At 50.2% G+C, this 22989-nt stretch overlaps 1 protein-coding gene across 4 annotated transcripts; it reads right to left on the bottom strand.

Moving 5' to 3' along the window:
* Nucleotides 1-9681: 9681 nt before the first annotated feature.
* Nucleotides 9682-21323, bottom strand: LOC103647308 (histone-lysine N-methyltransferase family member SUVH2). 4 transcript variants are annotated; one of them, XM_008671852.4, is made up of 3 exons: nt 18822-21323; nt 10096-10227; nt 9682-9985 (listed from the first exon to the last, which is right to left on the bottom strand). In XM_008671852.4, the coding sequence occupies exon 1, from the start codon at nt 21073-21075 to the stop codon at nt 18940-18942; it is 2136 nt and encodes a 711-aa protein (XP_008670074.1). In that variant the 5' UTR covers nt 21076-21323; the 3' UTR covers nt 9682-9985; nt 10096-10227; nt 18822-18939. The 4 variants fall into 4 exon arrangements, with proteins under 4 accessions (XP_008670074.1, XP_008670075.1, XP_008670073.1 ...); XM_008671853.4 differs by lacking the exon at nt 10096-10227; XM_008671851.4 differs by having other exon boundaries at nt 9682-10227.
* Between the last annotated feature and the right edge of the window lie 1666 nt (nt 21324-22989).

Genomic DNA, 22989 nt, shown 5'->3' on the forward strand with positions numbered 1-22989 from the left:
CCCTTACAGAAGGCACCCGGGGGCTACACGCACCTGCTGGTCGCCATCGACAAATTCTCCAAGTGGATCGAGGTCCGACCCCTAAACAACATCAGATCCGAACAGGCGGTGGCGTTCTTCACCAACATCCTCCATCGCTTTGGGGTCCTGAACTCCATCATCACCGACAACGGCACCCAGTTCACCGGCAGAAAGTTCCTGGACTTCTGCGAGGATCACCACATCCGGGTGGACTGGGCCGCCGTGGCTCACCCCATGACGAGTGGGCAAGTAGAGCGTGCCAACGGCATGATTCTGCAAGGACTCAAGCCGCACATCTACAACGACCTCAACAAGTTCGGCAAGCGATGGATGAAGGAGCTCCTCTCGATGGTCTGGAGCCTGAGGACAACGCCGAGCCGAGCCACGGGCTTCACACCGTTCTTTCTAGTCTATGGGGCCGAGGCCATCTTGCCCATAGACTTAGAATATGGTTCCCCGAGGACGAAGGCCTACGACGACCAAAGCAATCGAGCTAACCGAGAAGACGCACTGGACCAGCTGGAAGAGGCTCGGGACATGACCTTACTACACTCGGCGCGGTATCAGTAGTCCCTGCGACGCTACCACGCCCGAGGGGTTCGGTCCCGAGACCTCCAGGTGGGCGACTTGGTGCTTCGGCTGCGACAAGACGCCCGAGGGCGGCACAAGCTCACGCCTCCCTAGGAAGGGTCGTTCGTCATCGCCAGATGCCCGAGACATACAAGCTGGCCAACAGTCAAGGCGAGGTCTACAGCAACGCTTGGAACATCCGACAGCTACGTCGCTTCTACCCTTAAGATGCTTTCAAGTCGTTCGTACACCTCGTTCATGCACAAAGTCTAACCATCAAGGAAGGGTCAGCCTTGCCTCGGCAAAGCCCGACCCTCCGTCGGGGGCTAGAAGGGGGGAACCCCCTCCGCGTCAAAATTTTCCTCGGAAAAGATCTTTTCTGCCAGAACGTCTTTCGTGCTTTTCGACTACTTCGAAAGTGGGATCCTGAAAACGACGGAGTACACGTAAGCAGCCAAGGCTGACTGAGCCGAGGGACTCCTACGCCTCCGGGATACGGATACCTCACTCATCACCTTCTGCGATAAGTAACTCACGCTCGGATAAGTGATTCTGCGGACCGAACAAGTCTTCACGCTCGAAAACTCTTCTACCGAAATGATTTTTCGGGCCTTCTCGACTATATCGATGGTAGAATCCTACGGATGAGTAAGAGTACACGTAAGCGACAAGGCCGACCGAGCCGAGGGACACCTACGCCTCCGGGATACGGATACCTCACTCATCACCTTCCGTGAAAAGTAACTCTCGCTCAGACAAACAATTCTGTTACCAACAAATAAGTCCAGATACTCGAAATAAGAGGAAAAGAAATGCAGCTTTACAACACGACGACGGTATGTTTGGGCCTCGGTGGCCACAGAAAACATACGCACACTACAAGATAAACCGATCCTGCAGGCTCGGACCTTGACGGAGGGGGAGCAGCAGCACCCTCGGCGTCAACTACACCTTCGGCGAAGTCCGACCGAGCCTCGGACGGCAACGCGGTCGGAGGATCTCTGCTCCGAAGGACGACATCAGCACCACGCCCGGGCCACCGCCGCCAGGGTCTTCTCCAGGAATCCGGCCCGAGCAGACAGCTCGGCCGGCCACCCCGAAGCCTCAGCCAGCTGTCCCCCGAGGACATCAGCCCGGCTCGTGGCCTCGGCAACTCGACTCCGGCGTCGGTCCCGCCAGTGGACGGCTCGGCCAGGCTCCGGCCAACGAAGTCTTCTTTTCGAGCCAACTCTACCTCTGTCCACACTGACACCGCTGCCTCCGGCTTAGGCTCATCGAAGAGCGGCCGAGGTTTCCTTTAACTAAGCAAGAGAAGCCTCGGGCAGCAAGGCCGACCGAGCCGAGGGACTCCTACGCCTCCGGGATACGGATACCTCACTCGTCACCTTCGCATGAGGCAACTCACACTTGGTTAAGCGGTTCAGTTAGCCGACAGGCGAGTCCTAGTGCTCGAAATGAGGAAAAAACACGGCTCTGTGCCGAAAATACATACATGTTCAGGCCCCAATAGCCACAATGAACAAAACACCGGCACTCAAGGTGCCATTACAAACGGAACTCCGGTTCCGTCCCCGCGGGTATGAACAACCTCCACACCGGGGAGCCTGTGGGGCGACAAGCTCCGGGCGACTCACCAGTGACCTCTGCAGCAGCAGCCATGGTCCCAGGACGGACGCAGCCACCGGAAGGCTCTCATTCGCGTCCCCACTCAAGGGACGCGAACCAGATATTAAAGCCAAAGAGCCGAGGGTCAGTCCGTAGGCGGCGCTGACGGCCTCGACGGTGGGTAAGCTTTCTCCAGCTGCCACCACGTCAGCACCGACAGCGGCGTCCGCCTGTCCACCAACGTCGCACCAGCGAGCGCGGGCGCTCCAAAGCGCACCGGCAGGTCCTCGCTCCTGTCCTCGCCATGAAAGCGAGGATAGAGGACGGAATGTTGCATCCTAGCTGGGCAGCAACAGTTCGCCTTCCCCGGCATGGCTGGAGGACGCCTCCTCCGCAGAGCTGGAGGATGGTTTCCACCACCAGAAGCTGGAAGAAGAGGTGGCCAGCCGACCCGTGCGGGAGGTAGAGCCCCGGCTCACCTCGCTCTCCGCCCCAGCAAGGATGATGAAGATCCTTGAAGCTGAGGGCGGGGCAGAGATCGCAGCCCGGCTTGCTTCTCCCCACCCAGGAGCTGGTGGTCACCGTCTTGGGTGACCACCGGCGAGGGGATGCGGTCGGGCTGCCTGATGAAAATCCTTGAAGCAAACGATGGCTGAAAGGTACCAACTTTCGCGAAGTTGCGTTCCTCCAACGACAAGGCGGAAGGACTGCGAGTGTTCCCTATCCGGGGGCTCGGAAGGTGGAAAGACGCGATGCATGAAGGGAGCGCGAAGACATGGTTGCCTTTCAAGGGGGTCACCCTCCTTTTAAAGGCAACTCTCCCCACTTGCGTCCTCAGCCATCGCGAGCTGAGTCTTCTCCAACACGCTCCAAGGTCCTCCCCCTACGACACGGGGGTTGGGTCCCACGCGTCATGCAAGCTGGCCAGGGGCAGAAGGAGCCAAACCGCCACGCACGGTGCGCGCAACTGCCCAGCGGTTACGAGCAGTCCTCCACTTTCGCCCAGACCAGCGAGCGAAAGGGCGGACCGCCATGCAAGCGGCATGCAACCGCACCAAGGGGGCGCACCCTTTCGACTTCGACGCGTCCAGCATGGAGGCCCAGGCCCACACGTCATGCAACCAGTTCGCCGGTTGCTACGTGCAAGAAACTGCATCGCCACTCGCGCCACTACCGTGCCTCCTCGACCGTGGAACCAGTACCGCGACTCGAGGCAACCCTGCGCATGAGCCAACAGTGCCAACTAGGCACATCGGTCATGGGCCAGTCAGCCGCGGGAGAAGGCGCGACGGTCGATACGACCAGAAATGGGCCGGCAGTAATGGCGGTGGCAGGCGGGCGGAAGCAGCGGTCAAGTCGTCAGCCAAGCTCATGTCCCCTCCTAGGACAGCGAGAGAATCCTCTCCCACGGCGTGAAGACGGCGCGCCCGTGTTCCATTCCTCGAACGGCTCGCGCACGCGCAACGGCTGCCCCGCGAACCACTCGTCCTGTCGCATTAACTCTGCGGCAGGACAGGTGTCACCTTTGGCAGGGGAAGCAGGCGACGCTTCACCTCCGCCATAATGACCGCGTCAAAAAAGGTGTGCCACGTCATTCGATTTCGTATCCTTATCCTCTTCCTCTTTCTCTCTCTTACAACAGGGACCGGGAAAGGGGATACCCCAAAAGGGATCCTTCTCCGTGAAGGAAACGGGCCCCGAGCCCCCCTACTGATCAGAGGTTCGAAGGCTAGCCCCTCGGAGGGGTTCAACAGCCGCCTCAGAGCGCTCGGGCTCCGCGCCCACTACTGGTCAGAGGTTCGAAGGCCGGCCCCTCGGAAGGGTTCAACGGCCGCCTCAAGCCACTCGGGCTCCGCGCCCACTACTGATCAGGGGCTCGTAGGCTGGCCCTCGAAGGGTTCACAGCCGCCTCAGACGCAGAGCGAGGGATGACCCTGGGTACGTTCGATACATAGCCAAGGCTCGGGCTACGCTCCCGAGGTACCCTAGGACATTTCCGAGACCAACAGGAACGATTTTGTAACGGAATCCCATCAGAGGGAGGCATCGAGCCCTCGGACCCCGTCAAAAGGGGACCGGGTCCGGCAAATCACCCGCATGTACTTTTGGAGCGCGCCTCCGGGCCACTAGCCGACCCCTAACAAATGGGGCACGGGCGTCCACTCGGATTACCCGTTAGCAGCTCACTGGAGACACCATGTTCGGCGCCCTCCAAGGTCAACATGGCGCTTTTCCCTCCTCCTCCTTGCGGAAAGGCGACGCAGGGGCGTATGTAAAAAAGTCAAGTCTGTCCTTGACCATCCTCTCGCTTTGTGCGGAGGCTCGGGGGCTGCTCTCGTGAACCCGACTCCGGCCAAACCGTTGACAGCGTCAACATACCAGCCCAAGAACTTGGAACTCGACTGAGCACCCGGGCTACGGCCAGCTTGCATGAGGGAACAACCAGACCGGCCGAAGCATCACGAAATGCATTAAGACCTCGAAGGAGTCAAACCACTCCTCCGAGGCCTCGAGGGCTACACTTGGCGGGTGCGCTCGCGCGCACCCACCGGAACAAAACGCAACCGAGAAAGGCCGGTCCCCTTGCAAAAAAATGCGACAAAAGCCTCGAAGTGAGTATTAACACTCCCTTCGAGGCTCGGGGGCTACTGTCTGGGACCATAATTAGGGGTACCCCCAAGACTCCTAATCTCAGCTGGTAACCCCCATCAGCACAAAGCTGCAAAGGCCTGATGGGTGCGATTAAGTCAAGGCTCGGTCCACTCAAGGGACACGATCTCGCCTCGCCCGAGCCCAGCCTCGGGCAAGGGCAGCCGACCCCGGAGGATTTACGTCTCGCCCGAGGGCCCCCTCAAGCAACGGACACACCTTCGGCTCGCCCGAGGCCCAGCCTTCTCCAAGAAGCAACCTTGGCCAAATCGCCACACCGACCGACCGTATCGCAGGAGCATTTAATGCAAGGATGGCCTGACACCTTATCCTGACTCGCGCTTGTCAGTCGACAGAGCCGAAGTGACCGCAGTCACTTTGCCGCTCCACTGACCGACCTAACAAGGAGACAGCGCCGCCTGCACCACTCCGACTGCTATGCCACTCGACAGAGTGAGGCTGACAGCAGCCAAGTCCGGCCTCGGGCGCCATAGGAAGCTCCGTCTCGCCCGACCCCAGGGCTCGGACTCGGCCTTGGCCCCGGAAGACGACGAACTCCGCCTCGCCCGACCCCAGGGCTCGGACTCGGCCTCGGCCCCGGAAGACGACAAACTCCGCCTCGCCCGACCCCAGGGCTCGGACTCGGCCTCGGCCCCGGAAGACGACGAACTCCGCCTCGCCCGACCCCAGGGCTCGGACTCGGCCACGGCCCCGGAAGACGACGAACTCCGCCTCGCCCGACCCCAGGGCTCGCACTCGGCCTCGGCCCCGGAAGACGACGAACTCCGCCTCGCCCGACCCAGGGGCTCGGACTCGACCTCGACCTCGGAAGACAGACTCGACCTCGACCTCGGAGGAGCCTCCTCCTCGCCCGACCCAGGGCTCGGACCGACCACGTCGCAGGAGGGGCCATCATTGCCCTACCCCTAGCTAGCTCTGGCTACGGGGAACAAGACCGGCGTCCCATCTGGCTCGCCCCGGCAAAGCAAATAATGATGGCGCCCCGCGTGCTCCATGACGACGGCGGCTCTCAGCCCCCTTACGGAAGCAAGGAGACGTCAGCAAGGACTCAACTGCCCCGACAGCTGTCCTTCCGCCAGGCTCCAGCGCTCCTCCGACGGCCACGACATCTCATGAACAGGGTGCCAAAACCTCCCCAGCTGCCACGACGACATGTACTTAGGGCACTAGCTCCTCTCTGCTAGACACGTTAGCACACCGCTACATCTCCCATTGTACACCTGGACCCTCTCCTTACGCCTATAAAAGGAAGGTCCAGGGCCCTCTTACAGAGGGTTGGCCGCGCGGGGAGGACGGGACGGCGCGTGCAGGCCTCTCGCTCCCTCCCACGCGGACGCTTGTAACCCCCTACTGCAAGCGCACCCGACCTGGGCGCGGGACAAACACGAAGACTGCGGGTTTCCCCTTTTTACGCCTGACTCCCTCCGGTTTTTCCCCCCTTCGCGCTCCGTCTCGCGCCGACCCATCTGGGCTGGGGCACGCGGCGACAATTTACTCATCGGTCCAGGGACCCCCCGGGTCGAAACGCCGACAAAACTTATACTCAAGAAGGCTACAAGACAACACATTAAACACAATTTTAAAAAGTAAGAATTATATAGGTATAAATATTTCAAGATATATCATATATACATCACATATAAATAAGTGAATAACAATTTGATTACATTACATATTTAGTTCACATAATCAAATAGTCAAATTTTGAATTCATAAAGTTTGGTATTCGATTTTTTTGGTATTTCGGTTCGGTATACGGTGAAAACCGATTACAATACCGAAATTCTCAGATGTAAAAACCGAAACCGAACCGAACTACCAAAAAACCAAAATTTTGGTTCGGTTCGGTACGGTTTTCGGTTTACGATAAAAAGTGCCCACCCCTAGTCCATTCTGTGTATGGGTCCCTTATGTGCAAAAAGACCCTGCACACTCAACGTTGATTGTTGAATGAAAGATTCAGATTTAATACATGTATATATGCGTATGGATTCCTTATGTGCACATGATACATTCCCTTGTAAATTATATTGTGCTCTAGATGTACACTATATATAAAATATGTATTATATAATAAACCTTCTTAGAGATATAAATGCAAATATTGTTCACTCTAAACTTGATTAAACTTAGGGGGTGTTTGGATACTAGTCTCAGTCACATCAGATGTTTGGATGTTATTTAGAAGTATTAAATATAGTCTAATTATAAAACTACTACAGGGGCGATGCCAAAGAGGGGCAGAGGGGAGCAATGTCCCCATAATCTTCCACTAATTCTATAGGAGCCAATAATTTTCTTAGCTAATCACGATGTAAATAATGTAAAAAACTTTTTAGCATTCCCCTCAATATGATTTGTCTCCCTCAACTTAAATCATGGCTTCACACCTGTATATAGATAAGTACTAAATGACAAGACAAACTTACTGAGCCTAATTAGTCTATGATGCTATAGTAAACATTTACTAATCATAGATTAATTAGGGTTAATAAATTTGTCTCATCGTTTAGTCTTTGAAAGGAACACAAACGCGCTAAGAGAATGGATGAATTAGGACTACTATTTCTTGTGCTAATCTAGTCCATAAATAATTCTCCTAAACAAAACCTATGCAGATAACTAAACAATAATGTGCAAAGTAGGTTTTGTCTAAGTGTTGCTATCTCTATCGCAAAAGTAGTTATATAACCTAATTTCCAATCCTAAATATTCTAAACTAAGAATAATAAAGATTGCAACTTAAGTAATCAATGTAAATACGCAAGCTTAAAGGCAAAGGTAGAGAAAACAAACTCCTGTGGACACGTTGATATTTTTACTGAAGTATCCAGAACCATGTATGGTTCTGACTAATCCTCGTAGGTGGAAAGTACACACGGGGCCAAGCACCTTAGACAGGTAACTCCATAGAGAGTAGTGGGCCTTCTCCACGCGTAAGTGGTGCTCTGCTTCTGGCCTTCTCTCGGATGCTTATTGTCGTATTCACTATTGAGCTTCTGGCTGAAACGTCACGGGCCTCGTACCCTCCGGTACATGGTGGCTGCCACACCATAAATGCAGTTGGTGTGGTCTCGCAAGTCTCTCACTCGACTCAGTACAATTACAACGACTCACGCAAGAGCCAAGGGTTTTGAGGGTTTTTTCTAACCTCACTTAATCAACTAGGAACTAACTTAGAACAAGCGCAATAATGGTCTAATTAAATTAAGCACTTCGCAAAGCACCTACGCTAATCACCAAGTGATTCTATTGAACACTTGGGTGTTTGGAGCTTCAAAGATGTGTCTCATTTGAGTTGGTATGTTGCTTGGACTCCCACACCTTCAAATGCTGGCTAGGGGTATTTATAGAGCCCCTATCAAAACTAACCGTTGGAGGAGAGTAGCTTTGTCTCAGTCACCCTGAACCGGTAAGGTGCCTTCCATGTCAGCTAGTCGTTGGGTGTCTAACAGATTCTCTACAACTACGCAGAGGTCCGGTGTGCCACCAGACCGGTCCGAAGATTGACACGTTAGATAACCGTGGGAACTAGTTGTTGGACCATGCTCCGGTGCACCACCTGACTGGCCCGATCCGCCAGCTGACTACCCATTTTTTTATTCTTCTATCTTCTTTGCTCGAACTTTTTTGGTCTTATATCTTGGGCTTGTGCTAAATATTTGCAGATTTTCTTAGGATCTATTTTAGTCTTCTTTGAGGTGTTGCTTCCTCAGAGCCTTAGTCCAATCCATTTTACATCATGTGAACTACAAAACACAACACTTGCAAACACATTAGTCTGCTCAAACTCTTTTGGTCTTGTGCCTTGGGCTTGTGCTGAATATTTTTAGGTCTTCGTAGGGTATTTTTAAGTCTTATTTGAGGTGTTGCTTCCTAAGAGCCTTAGTCTAATCCACTTTACATCATGTGAACTACAAAACACAACACTTGCAAACACATTAGTCCACTGGTTATGTTGATCATCAAACACAAAAAACATAAATTTCAGTCAGGGAACCAAACACCCCCTCAAACTACTTTATTAACATACTATAAACTTAAACCCCATCAAACTTAAACTACTTTAACAAACATATAGGTGTCCATTCCAAAATATATTATGCCCTAGATATACAATGTCTAGATACATAATATTTTACTATGTACTCCCTTTATGCTAATTTATAATTCGTTTGATTTTTTACCCTAACTTTGATTGGCTTGTCTTATTCAAAAAATCATAATTGTTATTAATTTTGCCGTGACATCGTTTAGCATATAATATACTTAAATATGGCTTTGAATTTTTTATTTTTCCGCAAAGAAACTAAATAAGGCAAATCGGTCAAACTTAGTAAAAAAGTCAAACAAATTATAAATTGAAACAGAGGAAGTATTAAAAAATGAACGACTTATAACCTAAACTAAAGGGGGTATATTGCAATTTCGCTTCTAACGATTAGTCATAGCTCATGGGTACAATCTCAAGGCGTGGTTCATGGTTTTGGAGGTTGAACCTGACAACTTCGATTGAGCCTCGAGGGCCTGACGATACCTTGTTATCCTGAGCAACCAAGCAGGATAGGTTGTCCAATTGTTTTAACAGATGGTGGTGGTGGTGACGATGCCACATCCATCACTGCATATCTGTTCCAAAGAGGTCGCTAACGCGAGATGAAATAAGTCATCAATGTCTGACTGATTACACGACGCAATGCGGAGCCCTGCACAAGGGATGAGAATAATTTTGGGAATAATTTTGCGCAATAGACTTGTGCCTTGTTTGTTTTAACTTTTTTCATCTTCTAGCTACCAAAAGGTGGTGCAAACTACTAAACGCCTAACTTCTCATCCCATTTCTATGAGAATTACTTTAGTAAAAATCATCCAAAATAAACATAGACACAGAATCGGTCAAGTCATCGCGATAGTAGAAATACATGACTGTCTAAATCCTAAACCGTCTGAACTTTATCTTCCTCAGCACGTAATTCACATGATACTTAGACTCTTTCTACAGCCAGATTCTACCCACAGCCAGAGAGTGAATCTTCAATTGCACAAGGAGTGCAAATAACTTTACAACATATGGATCAACATTTTCCAACAAAAGTGGACACGCTTCCAGCTAGATAATCTGCAGATATATGTACAAAATGAGTTCCAGCAGTGACAACTCATAACACGAAGGTTAAAATTAACCAGACACATCAAACAAGCTTCCTACAGCAACATTGCATGTTATACCTCAAAAGCGAGTTCATCTAGAAAATTGGCCGAGGCACCTAGGTTATCAGGCAACATATACAATGGATGGCTGATGTACTGTAGAAGTGTAGATGACAATGAGTTGTAGCTTGGTCATCCTCATGCAAGTTTCTGTCAACAGCAGAGAAACATTATTATGCTAGTTGGAAACCTCCATTGTTGGACTGAAACAATAAGGCCTTGTTTGGATAAAGAGGGATTAAAGTGGATTGAAGTGTATTTTAGGGATTGAAAGTAAAATTAGTTCATATTACACTTCAATACACCTTATACCACCTCAATCCACTTCAATCCAAGATTATCCAAACAAGCCCTAAGGGATGCCATAAATTTTACGAGTTTTAAAAGACTAGTTAACAGCCAAGAGCAACCACAATTGTGTAGTTAGCTCAACTTTACGAACTAGGGGCAAACTGTTATTCAAGTTAATTATGCAAACATGGAGAAAAACACCTGATGACGCACATAGCTTCATCCTAATAACATAAATCAGCACAGGAAACATCCAGGAATTAATTATATGCATGAAACAATCACCATATACTGGACAAACATGGGTTCGGATGAAACATGCCAAAAAAGACAAATATCTGAATCTAAAGTGGATCGAATGACTCATGAAAAAGAATAAATAGTACAATATTATGGCAAGAAACAACATGTAAGTGCAAAGATAAAGTAAAAGCACAAAACAATAATGTGCACAGATTTTAATACCTCAATTCCATAAGACGTTTTGACTTTTCTAGATACATAGCTTTTGTTATACGCTTAGATATGTAGTATGTCTAGATACGTAAGAAAAAAACAATGTATTAGGAAAAACCAAAATGTCTTAGATATATAGTTGTAGATCTATGCGTAAATCACCATTTCTTGATCAATTGTAAGTTTACATCATGTATGCATAAGTAACACTTAGGACTTGTTTAGGAACAAGAACAATGGAGGGGATTGAAGGGGCCAAAGATTTTGGCCTGGCCCCCTCAATCCCCTCCATCCATTACCCTTACTCTCAAACAAGACCTTAGGGCTAGTTTGAGAGCTAAAATACCGGAGGAGATTGGAGGAGCTAAAATCCCCTTTTTATTCAAAATTGAATAAAAGAGGATTTTAGCACCTTCAACCCCTCCGGTTTTGTGGCTCCCAAACTAGCCCTTAGCGTTTGTTTCAATACCCTTGTATTCATTTCAATCCACAATTCCACATGTGTTGGTGTGCATTGAAGTGTAAGTTTAAATTCCACCCAAATCCATCTCAATGCACGTGTATTGAGATAGACACAGGGGTAGCCAAACAAGCCCTCAGCTAACTAAAAAACACACAAAGAGGACACGTGCGGGTGCAAAGCTAGAATAAAAACCAAAGAACACAACTCAATAATAAATTCACAGTAAAACTCGAGTAAGCTAACTCATGCTAGATGCTACCCAAAAATTACAAAAAATATTTCTACAGGCTATGAACCAGTCTCCTGCATGCGTATGTCAAATATCAGTTTTCATACACATGTACAAGATATGCCCCTTCCATACCAGAAACACAAACAGAAGTTTTAGTCATCAGATAAATCAGACAAAAATGTTTTATAACTATCCAGAACTTTGGTATGGACTAAAATTGAAACCATAACACAACTTTAAGAAAATATGAAAGTAGTTAATCAGTTAATGATAACTGGCGATTTGGACTACCAGCAGAGCATAAGAACTTTTTGTGATGTTTGCGGAAAGAAATTAACAACAACAACAACAACAAAGCATTTTTTGTCCCAAGCACGTTGGGGTAGGCTAGAGATGAAACCCCATATAAAAACCTCAGAGCTCAATCCCAAAGAAAAGAAAAGGGAGACAAAGGCAAAGGAGAACCGAAAAACGACGAAACGGGGAAACACATAAAAAGAGATAAAACCCAAAAGAACCAGCAAGATCTAAAGGGGCACAAGAAAAGGTCAAACGATTAAGGAGGAAACGCGAAACTACAAATCAGGGTTCTGGCATATGAATTGCACACTTCCACCCCTTCCTATCCACGGCGAGATCTTTATCAATATTCCACTCCTTAAGGTCCCTCTTCACAGCCTCTGTCCACGTCAAGGTTGGTCGACCTCTACCTCTCTTCACATTCTCGGGACGCCTAATTATTCCGATATGCACTGGTGCCTCTTCAGGTATTCGTTGGATATGTCCAAACCATCTCAAACGATGTTGCATAAGCTTCTCCTCAATTGGCGCCACTCCTACTCTTGTATATCATCATTCCGGACTCGATCTGTCCTTGTGTGGCCACATATCCAGCGCAACATACGCATCTCTGCCGCACTTAGTTGTTGGACATGTCGTTTTTTAGTGGGCCAACATTCTGCTCCATACAACATAGCCGGCCGGATTGTTGTCCTGTAGAATTTGCCTTTTAGTTTGTGTGGCACCCGGGGGTCGCATAAGACACCTGCAACTTGCCGCCACTTCAACCATCCAGCTTTAATTCTATGACTGACATCCTCATCGATGTCTCCCTCCTTCTGAAGCATTGATCCTAGGTAACGAAAAGTGTCTTTCTTGGGTACCACTTGCCCATCAAGACTAACATCGCCATCCTCATACCCCATGGCACTGAAATCACACTTCATATACTCTGTTTTAGACCTACTAAGCCTAAAACCTTTTGCTTCCAGCGTCTGCCTCCACAATTCCAACTTTTGCGAAACACCACTCCTACTCTCCTTAATAAGTACCACATCATCGGCAAAAAACATACACCACGGTATATCTCCTTGTATGTCCCTTGTGACCTCATCTATCACCAAAGCGAAAAGATAAGGGCTCAAAGCCGACCCTTGATGTAGTCCTATGTTAATTGGAAAGTCATCGGTGTCTCCATCACTTGTTCGGACACTTGTCACAACATTAGTGTACATATCTTTAATAAGATTAATGTACTTTGTTGATACTTTATGTTTTTCCAAGGCCCACCACATTACACTCCTAGGTACTTTGTCATAAGCCTTCTCCAAGTCTATGAAGACCACATGCAGGTCTTTCTTTTGTTCTCTGAATCTCTCCATAAGTTGTCTTAGTAAGAAAATGGCCTCCATAGTTGATCTCCCAGGCATGAAACCAAACTGATTTTGGGTCACGCTCGTCATCTTCCGCAGGCTGTGTTCAATGACTCTCTCCCATAGCTTCATTGTATGGCTCATGAGCTTAATTCCATGGTAATTAGTACAACTTTGAACATCTCATTTGTTCTTGAAGATTGGTACTAACGTACTCCGCCGCCACTCGTCGGGCATTCTGTTTGTCCGAAAGATGGTGTTGAAAAGCTTAGTCAGCCATACTATCGCTATGTCTCCAAGGCATCTCCATACCTCGATAGGGATACCATCAGGGCCCATCGCCTTTCCTACCTTCATCCTTTTTAGCGCCTCCTTAACTTCATATTCTTGTATCCTTCGTACAAAACCCCTGTAATAGCTTGCATTCCCAGCCTCCACTAAAATTGACAACCACTTGTAATTCTGTATAATTCACTAGTCAAGTCACTTGCAAAATCCTTGCATGAATATAACAGAGAAATGAGCAAAATGTTGTTTAAAAAATGTATTAGTGTCAATGGCATACACCGAGAACAATGCAGCATTTGTGGTAACGAGTGGAGGAATAAAGAGCAGTTGGTTAGATGGTCTGAGTAGCACTCCTCAGGTCTAATTTCGACTCCCGATGGGAGCGAATTTTAGTCTAGGATAAAAAAATCCTCTTGCTCGTCTCACACTATTGGTCATGATCGTTCTCCCATGGGCTACGGTGCCGCTGTGTATGGGTGGGGCAGGGTTTCGGCGGTTTTCTCGACCAATGTGAGAAGGTTTTCTTATTATTACAATACCCGGGGGTTGTCTTACCCCCGAAGGTCGAGTTTTTTTATAGAATAGCTGGAAAGAGACATCAGATGAGTGAATGCTATTGGTTATTTGGTTCTAAACCATCAAAACAGGAAAAAGAGTCAATAGTTTGCCACAAAATAGTTGTCAACTTGGTTTTTTTGTAATTTGACCATGTTAGACATATGTGTGTGTCAAAGCTATAATGAGCTTAGGCCTAGCCCATATACTTTTCTATCTATTAATACAACATCCCCACCCTAATTAGGGTTAGGGTTTTCACTCTCCAACATGGTATCAAGCCACTCTATTCTTTGCTCTCTCCCTCCCTCCCCTGATCTAGCCGCCGACATCTCCATCTGCTCCTGGCGCTCGCCGGCCGTCTTCCCCTTCACCCTCATGGCCGACACCACCTGGGCCAACATCACCGACACCGGGCACAACCCCACACGCAGCGCCCTCCGGCACACCTACACACGCTGATGACGCGCACGCAATTGCCCCTCATCTACACGGTGCGACCACAACCACCCGCGCCACCCGCCTCCCTCACGATGCGCCCCCCTTGCGTGCCCGATGCAGCCGACCAAGTCCCCCTGCACCCACCCGCTGGGACGTACCAACCTCCCCTGGCACCCCCTTCTACCCTGCGACAACACCCCTCGACGCGTCTAACTCGGCCAACCTCCTTACCCTCGACCCCACATGTCGGGCTGCCCCCACCTCCCCGGCACGTCGTCTTTGGGGAGGGTCCCCGACGGTGCGCTCCTCCCTCCAGTCCATGGCGCTGCCCAGCTCCTAACCGATACGACCGCTCTCCCCAGCGGCGCGCTCCTCCACTCTGGCCATGGCGCCGCCGCCCCCTCTGTCAACGTCGTTGGCTACCCCATTGTCACCTCCCCTCCCCGTCCATCTGGTATGTTCCCAACTCGTTAGCACTCAATTATCGCAAGCAGGGACAGAAAGCTCAAGCGCGCGCGCTCCACTCCCGCCAACGCGACTTCAGCGTGCGATCGCAGAGCTCCACCGGATCCGACCACATGGCCAGCATCGGTGCCTCCTCCCGATCCCCATGGCTAGCCGCTACCTGCTCCCACGTGCACCCATCGTCCCCATCCCCGCTCGAGTCCGTCATCACGCTCGCCTGCCCCGATGACGAGTAGTCCCTCTTCCTCTCATCCAAGGCAGCCTCGTCCGACGGCGCCACCTCTACTCTCGTCGCCTCCGGCAACCCTACACCCTCGTACGTCATCCCTGCGGCACCCGATCTAGCAGCTCCTCCTCGCGCTCAATACTAACGCCAACGCCACCTGGTCACCTACACTCCAAACGCCACGTGCCCTGTCGACGACCGCCTCATCCCGATCAGCTCCACCAACATACCGTTGGCGGCAAAGCCGCCAATGAAGGCGCCGACCCCGTGGCACCCTACCGCCGGCGTACTACGGACTGCAGTCCTCGAACCACCTCCTCCTTATGCCTACTACTTCAAGCTCGTCCATTGCTTTGTTGCGATCCACGTGCCACCCTACCGTGTGTGTATTCCTTCACGACCGGTGGCTTCTCCAAGGCACGTCCGTGGCATTTACCGGGCCATAAACCTGGTTCTTTGTGACTGCGTCGAGCTCTGCCACCCTCTGGCCTCCAGTCACCCTTAGGAGGACTGCCACGCTATAGGGCCGTTTGTGTTCTGTGGTGCCGAGATTGCCTCTAAGACGATCGAGGCCATGTCATCTCCATCGCCCATGCTCGTCGTCAGTCTGCTTGCTACTAGCGCCCCCAGTGTCTATCCCGGTGACTCTGTGGGGGTGCCTCTCAAGGTTCTCTCCTCGTACCACATATCATCGCAGCCCGCTCCTGCTACTCCCATCAACTGGGATGTTGACTTTGGCGCCTTGTACCACACCACTCCTGACCCCAGTACTATTTCATTACCCCATCCTTGCCGACCCACCTTCACTTCTTCCATCATTGTCAGTAATGGGTCGACTCTGACTGTCACCTCAGTAGGTGACACAGTTCTTCATGGTCCTTTGTACCTCAACAACATCCTTGTTGCCCCGAACATCATACAAAATATTCTCTCGGTTCATCGCTTGACAACTGACAACCACCGTTACATGGAGTTTGATCCATGGAGGCTCACCATACGGGATCTTATTACTTGTGTCGTAGTCACCCGATACGACAGCTTCGGTCCCCTATATCCTATCCGCTTCCCCGCCTCATCTCTCATCCCGTGTTGCCACACTCTATGTCCTCGCCACTGCATCTGCCTCCACTTGGCACCGTCATCTTGGCCACCCCGGCCACGACGTCCTCTCTAGACTCTTGGGCACCTCGACCATCCCCTGCCCCCACGGCGACATTGCCTCGCCTTACCATGCTTGTCAGCTTGGGCGCCACACTCGCTTACCCTTCTCCTCTTCCATGTCCTAAACCGCTCACCGCTTTGATCTTGTCCACTGCGACTTTTGGACAACCCAAATATCGAGCATTTCTAGTTACCAATAATATCTAGTCATCCTGGATGACTTCTCTCACTACTTTCGGACCATTCCCCTCCACCGTAAGTCTGACACCTTCACCACCCTATCTCACTTCTTCGCATGGGTGTTCACTCAGTTCGGTTGCACCATCCGGGGTGTTCAGTGTGACAATGAGCGGGAGTTCGATAACTCCACGTCTCGTGCCTTCTTTGTCTCGCGCGGCGTGCGACTACGGATGTCGTCACCTTAGATCTCTCCTCAGAACAGCGATACCGAGCGCAAGATTCGCACCATCACCTTCCTCATTAACGTCCTCCTGTTTCAAGCCTCCATGCTCATTACTGGGCTGAGGGTCTCCGCACTGCCACCTACGTCCTGAACCGCCTCCCTTCCAAGGTGGTTAGCCATTCCACTCCTTTCTTCGTCCTCTTTGGCACCGCCCCTTCCTATACACACCACAACGTCTTTGATTGTGCCTACTATCCTAACACCTCTGCCACCACTCCACAAACTTGCACCCCAATCCACTTGCTGCCTTTTCCTCGATTACTCTGATCACAAGGGGTACCGTTGCCTCAATCTTCTCACCCACCAAATCATCTCTCGACATGTTGTCTTCTATGAGGATGCTTTTCCCCTTGTTGGCTCCTCCCCACCTCCCAACCTCCACTCTCTCCTCCATGCTGATTTTGTCGATGTCCATCCTCTCTCACCACCGGTCCATCGAGCTCCACCGTGCCCTACGCGACACCATCACCTTCGGCCACGCCCGGCGTGGTCCCATCGCCTTCAATTGCGCAACGTGCGGCCCCGTCGCCCCCGCACGTGGCCCAGTCGCCGCCGACTGCACCACGCACAACGTCGTACTTCCCAGCGCCTACGGCTCGTTTTGTCGATCATGCCTCCGTCTACCAGCAGCTTTGCAACCCGATCCTCCGGCCCGCTCCACGCCTGGCCCGCTCCCATGATAAGTCGTAGGTACACCATCTAGTTACCATCCATCACAACCCCCGCCACATCCGCCTAGTGGTCACGCGTCGATCAATCGTTGTTCTCCAACTAGTTGACTGGTTGGTGCTCACGACCGCCACCGCTCCGACTCCCTCGTCTGTCCCCTCCTCTATCCATACCGCGCTCGCCGATCCCCACTAGTATCATGCTATGGAAGAGTATGCGGCCCTGCTGGCCAACCACACCTTGACTTGGTGTCGTGTCCCCCTAGCACCAACGTGGTCACTAGCAAGTAGATTTTCCATCACAAGCCCAAGGCCGATGGTACTCTGGATCAGTACAATGTCTGTTGGGTCCTTTAGGGCTTCATTCAGCACCCCGAAGTGGACTATGACGAGACCTTCAGCCCCGTCATCAAGCCCGCCACCATTCGAACAGTCCTTTCCCTCGCCCTCTCTTGTGATTGGGGGTCCACCAGTTGGACGTCAAGAATGTCTTCCTTCACGGCACTCTGGCCGAGGCGGTGTACTACAGATAGCCTGTCGACTTTGTCGAGCCCAGGTATAGTGTGTAAGCTTAATCGATCTTTTTATGGCCTCAAGCAGGCGACACAGGCTTGATACAGTCGCTTTTCGCCTCCTACATGGTCTCCCTCGACTTTGTCGAGGTCAAGTCGAACACTTCTCTATTCATCCTTCGGTGTGGCAACGACATTGTCTACATCCTCTACATCGACGACATCGTGCTCACAGCGTCCAGTGCCACCCTCCTCCAGCGCACGATCGTCGCCTGCTTAGGATCTGGGGTTCTAAGTAACAAGGATCTGGGTTCAAAGTTCAACTAGATATCTAAGATGGTAAGTCCTCATCTATAGGCAAAACAGGTACGTCCATGTCAATGAAACTGCAAAAGTAACAAGGAAAGGAACTAGAGATGGTCACTAATGGTTGTGCAATAAAATCATCATATTTCTTACTAGAAAAAGAATCAAAGTGGATATTTAGATTTTGCTAGGTCGCAATGTGCAAACATAGCTACCAAGGGCCACAGCCATGGATCATGCACATTTAGACGGTTTAGCAAATGAGTGGCATACAGCCTATTATCCAACCACAGTTTAGATTTTTTAAAACAAAGCACTGAATCAGAAATGAGGAAGAGTAATTATGAGCCGCTAGAGAAAAAACAGTATATGTGCTACTATAAGTATAATTAGTCAAGATCTGAGCACGAGTATACGGTATAGCAAAATATAAAGTTTGAAGTACACATGGAATTCAGCCACATACGCAAAGCAATCTTTGAAGGAAAATTATGAGTACCTACTGCCAAGAAAGTCCTATGAAGTACCCAAAGAAAAATAGCACATGAGGAATAAGGAGAATTACCAGCTGAGGAATTTTAGTCCAGTTGGCTTGATGATCCCCAGGTGAAGCATTATGAGAATTCCAAAAATAAAGGGAAAAGAAAGAAAGAGAACACTGCCTTTTAAATAGGTTACTCCAGCTACATGGTTAATTGTCCAGTCCATTCATCAACCATCCCATAGTCGATGCTTAGTTCCCTCAATGGTGGAATGTTTTCCATGGCAAAGATCATTAGGTGGGGGTAAGACACATTGTAATGATCAAACAGCACAAACTGGATAAACACGTTTGGACTGCAACTGTGGCTGAAATAGCATGCCACATTCCTTGCCCTTGACACGTCAATTGCAAAGTTTAACTCAGGAATAACAGGATGGTCTGGCGCCACATAATCAGGGTACACATCAGATATATCACCCCAATCCAACCACCTTGGAGGGAACCTATTTGGACGCACCAAGCAATCACCATTCGCTGCCATGACCTCTGACTGCTGGTGAGTAAGGACAATCCCACTGAACTCACAAATGAATGTGCCAGCCTTAATGAGATCCAAAGAACGAACTCCCCACCCAGTCTCCCTTGACCGGAATACCTCAAGCCTATGTTGAAGCCCCTTCTGACTAACCCTGTTAGGACAACTAGGTGGGCACCTGCAATATGGCCCACACTCATATACTAGTGGCTTGCCTCGTAGCAGGGTTCCAGTCTTATTATATGCAAACTCGCCACCATTCCTTCCTGCACAGTTACATCCAATTGAGCAAATCTCAGCACAATCACAACCACCACCACCACCACCCTCAGCAAATTTCCCCTGGACAGCAGAGGTAGGAAAAATTGGCCGTGTTAGATACTCAAATAAGAGTGGGTCCTGATCATCGTCAACATCATTATAGAGTGCAACTGGCAAGGTCTCTCGGCCCATGGAGATATCAAAGCTGAAATAACCTGTTGGCCTTACAGCAAACACATCCACCTTAAGTTGTTCAGCTGCTCGATAATTCACAGTACCCATGGGTTCTTGGCCCTCAATGCGCAGCATTTTATACTTATAAACACCAAACCCAGATTTCCCACGGTCGAGCCAGTAGTCAACAACTTTGTAGAGGCCATCATAGAAGTATACCTTACCAATAGGGCTTCGTCTTGATTTGACGGCACGGATTACACGAATCTCAATACCATAAGCCATGCTGCGCTCGAGGGCAAGATTGCCACCCTCCAGCTTCTGATCGACGCAATGCTTGTGGAGGTTGGGATCCCGGCCGCCATGCCCAGTGTACACAAGTACGTCGCCATGATCGTCATCATCCTCATACCCACCAGATACAATTATAGATGTGGCTATAGGCTCCCCAGAGGCCGACCTCCCTGCACTGACATAATCAATTCCTGCCTGTACCTGGCCATGGAGGCCAAGCACGCAGAGCTCCATGCGGAAGAAGAAAGCGTCACCAACCGAGATCCCAGGCATCGGCCCCACGATGCGGCGGTCGCGATTGAGCCAGAGGTCGTGGTCTGCCATGAGCGCTGCGGCACGCATGTCTGCGCGGGCGCGGCGCCGGTCCCTGGCAACGCCAAACCCGGCGGCACCAGCGAGGCCGAGGGACTCAGCACGCTCGTCGTCCCTGAGTAGCAGCCCGCGGAGGCACTCGAAAGTGATGCGCGCCCGGCGCACGAGGTCGCGGAAGTAGATCTGATCCTGCACACCGAGCGAGGAGACCCGCACGAGCTCCGATGACCGCGGCCGGCGCTTTTTCACGACGGACCCGGCCCCGGACTGTACCACCGCCGGTGCGGCCGCCTCCGGTGCCGGTGTCGGGACGATCGCCCCGGACCCCGCAGACGAGAGATATAGTCTCGCAAGGCGGTAGTACTCCCGAAGGAGCGAGTCCTCGTCTGGGTTAGGCGGCAGCGACTGCAGCGGGGTCATCATCGACGCGGACGAGAGGTCAGGAGTCGCCGGAGGCGGAGGCACCGAGGCCTCAGTTGCTGGAGCCGCCGCCGCTGCATGCTGCTGCGGCGGCGTCTGGGTGAGGGAGACAGGCAGCGGCAGGGGCCCGAGCTCTGGTGACGACGGCTCCGATTTGGGCTCCCTCTTGAGAAACGGCAGGAAGTTGAGGTCTATGGAATCTGACGACCCGGCCGGAGACGACATCGGCGACGAAGACGGCGAGGATTCCTCCACATCCATTTCCGTAACCAAACCTTCCTGTCCACCATCCCTCGCCTCCTCCTCCGCTCCAAAATTCCCCAAACCCTCGCGGGGCATGACGGAGACGGCGAGGTGAACTGGAGAGGCTGACGAGGGTCGAGGGCTGCGGGGAGGAGTGGAGGATTGCGGCTGGTGAGGATGTTGTCCCGTCCCGCTTGTCCAACTGGTGACTGGAGAGCTGACGTTGGTGGAGGCGAGAAAAAAAAATGGCGCAGTCAGGGAGAGGTTGCAAAATCTCCCCAAAATAGAGCGTCCTCCAGACGAGCTCCAACGGAATCTCACTCCTATAAATAATTTTCTACCGTTGGTACTTGGTATCCATACTTCACGAACAAAACACGTAGGTACATTATTTTCTCTTACTTCTCGCCTAACAAATAGATAAGGACAACCAAAAAATCTTCTCTTCTATTTTTCTTCTTCTCTACTACATAAAATATATAGATTTGTTTCTTTCCGCTGAGGCGACTAAAAGTACGAATAGAATCCACACAAAAACCTCTACTTGAGACAGTGCCGGGCCTAGAATTTAGAAGACGGATTGTTGGGGACTTGTTCTTGAATGCTATGAATTAAGAACAAGACAACATAAAATGTTAAATATTAATATTATTCGTCCGCCGAAACATTATCTCCACAAGGATTTAATGAACTTCGGACGAAGGTCACGAACATAATATTACGAAGGTTTCATCTTCGTAATTAAACTTATAAGGATAATACAAAGTAAAATAAAACATGGGACACTAAAGGTAAATACATTGAAAATAAATGACATCATTCACATATCTTATTATATGAATTTAAGATATTTGAATACAACAATTAGGTACATTTATACCTTTGCCTTGACAAACAATAATTCCCGAGTGATGCGTTAGCAATTACAGGAATGCGTGAACAGTAAAGGAATATTGTTCACTATTTATAGGCACAGGACACAGCCCATGAGGAATTACAATTATGCCCCTCATAAAAGTTTACAACAATGACTCAGACCTTTGAAGGCTAAAAGGTCATTTTATCTTTAAGTCGGTTCAACCCTTCGTCTTCGTATATGTTGTAGCTCTGAAGCTTCGTGAACGGTGTCTTCGGCATCATGTTCAAGCAGCTTCAGTTGAAACTGTTTCTTTTTGCAGGACCTTCGGCGACGAAGCATGGTCCCAACAGTAGCCCCTTCGCGGTGCTAGATCGTTTTTCGTAACGAGCTTGATCCGTGAAAAAAGTCTCTTAGGCTTCAGGAAGCCGAAGGTCCAAAAAACACCTTTCCTGAGCTCGTTGTCGAGAAACGATACATCTTTCGAGCGTGTAGCGGTCCCACCATGCAGGTTCACTGTTCTGATTTTTGCGGCCCACCATTCAGCGGGTGCGAGCAACTGTTTGCCTGGTGTAAAAATCCTGACGATTCACCTTCTTACCTGCAGCACTATATAAACAGACGAGTAGGTGTGAAGTTACCACAGCATTCATTGCTATTGCACTGTTTTGCTGCCAAAATTTTTAACCATAGCCGAAGCTTGATTTTCGCATTCAAACGAAGCTCCAATTTGGTGTTTGCTTCGTCAGAAGAATAGCTTCGGAAGAGAAGGTTATTATTTTCTAAGAAATTTTTCAAGAAATTCAAAATTAAATGGCCAGAGTGCGCTCTACTGCTAGAGTTGAGCGCGAGGGGACGAAGCCGAAGGTGCGGAAACTGTTCCTATCTCTGAAGCAATGAAGCGATCTGGATTGATGACATCAGAAGACACCCCTGCTGCTGAAGCAGAACAAGCAGATATTGAGGAGGCTGGTACTGACGATGATTACAATATCGTAGTACCGAGCAAGCCTAGTCATCTGGACTTCGGGAAGTCGACTATCTCGAAGGCTGATTTCCCGAAGATGGTGAAGTCGGGCTACTTCAGAGAAGATGAGAAAAAGATGATTCGCTTTGGTGGAGAAGAGATTACCCCGAAGCCACAAAAAGATGAA

Source organism: Zea mays, chromosome 2, assembly GCF_902167145.1.
Source record: "Zea mays cultivar B73 chromosome 2, Zm-B73-REFERENCE-NAM-5.0, whole genome shotgun sequence".
Taxonomy (NCBI): Eukaryota; Viridiplantae; Streptophyta; class Magnoliopsida; order Poales; family Poaceae; genus Zea; species Zea mays.